At 33.9% G+C, this 4,235-nt stretch overlaps 1 protein-coding gene across 1 annotated transcript in view; it reads left to right on the top strand.

Annotated features, from left to right (window-relative positions):
* Window positions 1-4,235, top strand: part of LOC106467912 — a 38,716-nt gene that overhangs the window by 2,881 nt on the left and 31,600 nt on the right. Inside the window, exons 2-3 of the mRNA XM_013928298.2 lie at window positions 1,243-1,295; window positions 1,712-1,805. Coding sequence (XP_013783752.1) covers window positions 1,243-1,295; window positions 1,712-1,805 — 147 coding nt within the window. The remainder of the gene's footprint in view (window positions 1-1,242; window positions 1,296-1,711; window positions 1,806-4,235) is intronic.

Genomic DNA, 4,235 nt, shown 5'->3' with positions numbered 1-4,235 from the left:
AAAAACAGAACGGGTAAAAGAGGAGGCACAGGGCATAACAGATTTATAAGATTACGAAAAAGAATAATATTCCAGTATTAGAATAATGTTTCGTGTTTTGTGAAGACTCTCAAAGACTACAAAATAACCACAAAAAAACATGGAAAGTACTCCATCAACCCAGAAAAGTCTTGTGACATTTGTCTGTCTGTTGTTGACAGCAGTAATAGGATAGGTATGATTGCAGATAGAAAGTTTATAATTAATAATTGATTAAATTTCAAATAAGGCTTGATAATGAAACCTAGTAAACCCGTCAAAACTGCAGAACCTTTACTAGTGTTGGACGTTAATATGACTCGGTAGTAAATATTAGTATTTTTGTTTAAACACAAAACTCTCAGGTTTGGAGCATAAAGGAATATACATTTCACTGGGAATAAACCCATATTAAATTTCATTCTTTAAAACTTTTTAGACAAACTGTCTACTGAGGTTGGGGTATCGGGACAAACAAACATAATTTTTGAAGAAAGCACCATTTGAGTGTTAAAAATATTATGGTATCTTTGGTCAAAACTCGTGAAGAGTGCAAGATAATTTCTCTCACCTGCAGAGTTAAAGTCCTTGCACAGTGCCCTCTTATGTAATTGTTTTTTACTAAAACTTCATTGTAAGCTAATCAACCATATCATCACAATATTGGTCTGTTATTGGATGGGATAATAAGTTTTCATCAGTACCTTTGTAATTAATTTTACAAATTTTAGGCCTAAACCCAATTCGACATAGGCTTACCAATAGCAAAAATTATTATACAGATACAGGCAAGACCTTCATTATCCCGTTTATTCTTGGAACGTAATCCACCTTCTATCTTATGCTTTATTCACCTTTCAGTGTGTACTGTAGAAAATGTGTAGAAAAGCTGCATGTTTCTAGAAAAGCTATGTGGAACGCACATGGCAATAAAGTACGTGTAAGTATGACTTAAGTTAGCCCTTTTTCCAGATGTTCCATGAAATGAATCTCAAGAGATAGTGTTGAAACACGTCCATGCTACATCCATTGATATATATATATATATATATAGGTGATTGATTAATGTTTAAATTTTAGTAGAATGTTTTTTTAAATAATGTTTTATTGTCCTTTGGATCCTTTGGTTCTACAAGAATTTTGTGGATTTTTATTACATTAAAATTAACCTAAATTCTCCATTAATGGCAGCAGTTTTCTTTATTTTTCTTTTTTTGTTTATAGATTGTCAAATGCAACTCACTAGCAGGAGGGAGTGAAACATCGGGAATTGAAGGGTGAGATATTACATTTTAATTGGTTAAAGATCAGGAATTGAGGGGTGAGATATTACATTTTAATTGGTTAAAGATCAGGAATTGAAGGGTGAGATATTACATTTTAATTGGTTAAAGATCAGGAATTGAAGGGTGAGATATTACATTTTAATTGGTAAAAGATCTTTTCCTATATTCCCTGTTAATTAAGACAAAAATGTTGAGAAAGTTTAATATTTTGCCAAGGCACAATTTTGAACTTAACTGTTCATTGCTCATGTTTGAAATAACATTATTAACATCACTTAAGGTCTTCTAAACATTGTTAAGCTGGGAAAGAACATTTTTGTATTTTTTGGTATGAGAAAAGGCTCATGGAGCCCATTGTGAAGTCCTGTGTGATGTCTTTATTAAAACATTTTGCTATATATATTTAGGACAGAATTTACGCTCGATGAAGGTGGTGACGTGACATGGAAGGTCCCTGAGAACACAGAACCTATGCCATTCTTTAACTGGGAAACATACGAGGTGAGTTGTATTGGATGTTAAGTTGTACTGCAAGCTTAGAAATAAAAAACATTGTGAAATAAAGTATACCATAGTTCTGTTTGGTTTCTTTCACGTTTAATTGTTTTTCTTTAACAAAGAAACATGTATTCTTGCACAGAAATTTGACTTATCCAAAAAAAAAAACATTTTAAATTTGAAGGTAATATTGTCATTCTTACAAGATGCTGTGAATAATTAGTACAAAATAAATGTGTGTTAGGTATTAACTCATGAAATATCCTTTAATATTTAAGTAGATTACTTTGAAATATTTTTATAACCTTTTCCGTAGAGGGGGGGGGTCAACTTCACTCTTTTCAAGTTTGTTTTATCTTACTTTGAGTGCATAGAACTGTTTTTTGAGACTGATATCTTCGTAAGGTTGTGGCTTAGTCAAGGCTAGTTTTCAAGTTTATTACATCTTACTTTGAGTGCATAGAACTGTTATTTGAGACTGATATCTTCGTAAGGTTGTGGCCTAGTCAAGGGTAGTTTTCAAGTTTATTACATCTTACATTTAGTGCATAGAACTGTTTTTTGAGACTGATATCTTCGTAAGGTTGTGGCTTAGTCAAGGCTAGTTTTCAAGTTTATTACATCTTACTTTTTAGTGCATAGAACTGTTATTTGAGACTGATATCTTCGTAAGGTTGTGGCCTAGTCAAGGGTAGTTTTCAAGTTTATTACATCTTACTTTTAGTGCATAGAACTGTTTTTTGAGCCTGATATCTTCGTAAGGTTGCGGCCTCATCAAGGTTAGATTTATTCACTCCTTCATCGATCACATAGGTTGTGTAAAAGAAGGTTCAGGTGAGGAGGATTGTGATTTCTCCAGAAAATTTTAAAATACTTTGTTCATATAGTTGGAGATGATTTTTTGAGTTTTCCTAGCATAGGTCTTGATCAGTTGAGGACCAGTATTAGCTGATTGGAACATCAGAGTAATCTTTGACACTTTGAAGGGAGCTTGCGTGGTTGCATGGAGTACAGCATGTAACTCAATACATTACCACCGTTTGGTAGTAAAAGTCTAATCCTCTGTTAGTACGTCTGAAAAACACTTAAGTCAAAGTGGAGTATTCTATCTTGACTTTTAATATCTTGCTGTGACTTTTAACTAAAATATAAACACGGTATGTTGCTAACAAAGTAGCAAATTGCTGGTTAGTTTTGTTAATAAATTGTAGAAGTCACTAAATAAATTGCTAGAACACATTTCTTAAGAAAGATTCCTACTGGTAAATATCAATACACTGTGCATGTCAACAATTGATATTGCAAGATCCTGAGCACAAGGTTACTATAATTGTGGTTAATTTAGATTCTTTTATTTACCGCTGCCATGTCAGTTTTGCAATCCAGTTTCAGCTATATGGAATATCCAGTCTAGGTATTGGGAAATGGGAATAGTATGATCACTTCCTCGTTTGATTTGATTTGTTGCCAAGGCAGTTGGCTAGCTGGTTAACCCTTTAACTGCAGAAAAGTGACTACAGTCGACGGAATCGACTTCTCTCCACAACCGTCAAAAAATTTTCCCTCTTCGGGGGAAAGCAAAACTCTCCATGAGCTTGAATTTACCACCAGACACCAGGTGTGCTGACACCTGGGAGAGTGAACAGGAAACTCGAGTATAAACAATCCTTCAGCTGGGGCCACAACTGTCAGACGTTGCAAGGCACCTACACACAGAGATATCATCTCATTGTCATATTTTCTCTGTGTTTTTACCATAATTAGTTAAGTTATTGACACCATAATTGAAGATTTAAGTGCGTCTTATTTATCATAATGTATAATACAGTGAAATATACTGCTAACTTACAACGTTTTTTGATGGAGAAATCACACTGATTGGGGACTAACCGTGAAATCTGATTATGCGGAGATGGTGAAAGGGTTAAGATTGATGGCGATTGGCCTCTGCTGTGCAAGTTTGCCGGGAGCTTGGTTAGAATTATTGTTGCCACGTGGTTGAAGTAATAATATAATAGAAATGAACACAAACTGCAGGTGTATTTTCTATGTTCTTTTTAATTTGTCCATAATTAACACAAATATTAGTCTTATTGGCTGGCAACTTTTGGTGAGTAAACCATAATTTTTAATAACAAAATCTATTTTTAGTATAAAGTGATGCAGTTAATATTAAAGTTATTTTATATTCAAAAATACTTGAAAATAAAACGACACCAAATATTTATACGCATAAATATAAGTGGTATATGTATTTATTAACTTTGAATATATGAAATAATTAGTTATGGGGTTCAAATCCCCGTCCCACCAAACATGCTCGCCCTTTCAGCCGTGGGGGCGTTATAATGTGATGGTCAATCCCACTATTCGTTGGTAAAAGAGCAGCCCAAGAGTTGGCGGTGGGTGGTGATGACTAGCTGCCTTCCCTCT

Source organism: Limulus polyphemus, unplaced genomic scaffold (assembly GCF_000517525.1).
Source record: "Limulus polyphemus unplaced genomic scaffold, Limulus_polyphemus-2.1.2 Scaffold2794, whole genome shotgun sequence".
NCBI classification, from domain to species: Eukaryota; Metazoa; Arthropoda; class Merostomata; order Xiphosura; family Limulidae; genus Limulus; species Limulus polyphemus.
The sequence above is the reverse complement of the archived record's forward strand: the minus strand, read 5'-3'. Positions and strand labels throughout refer to the sequence as shown.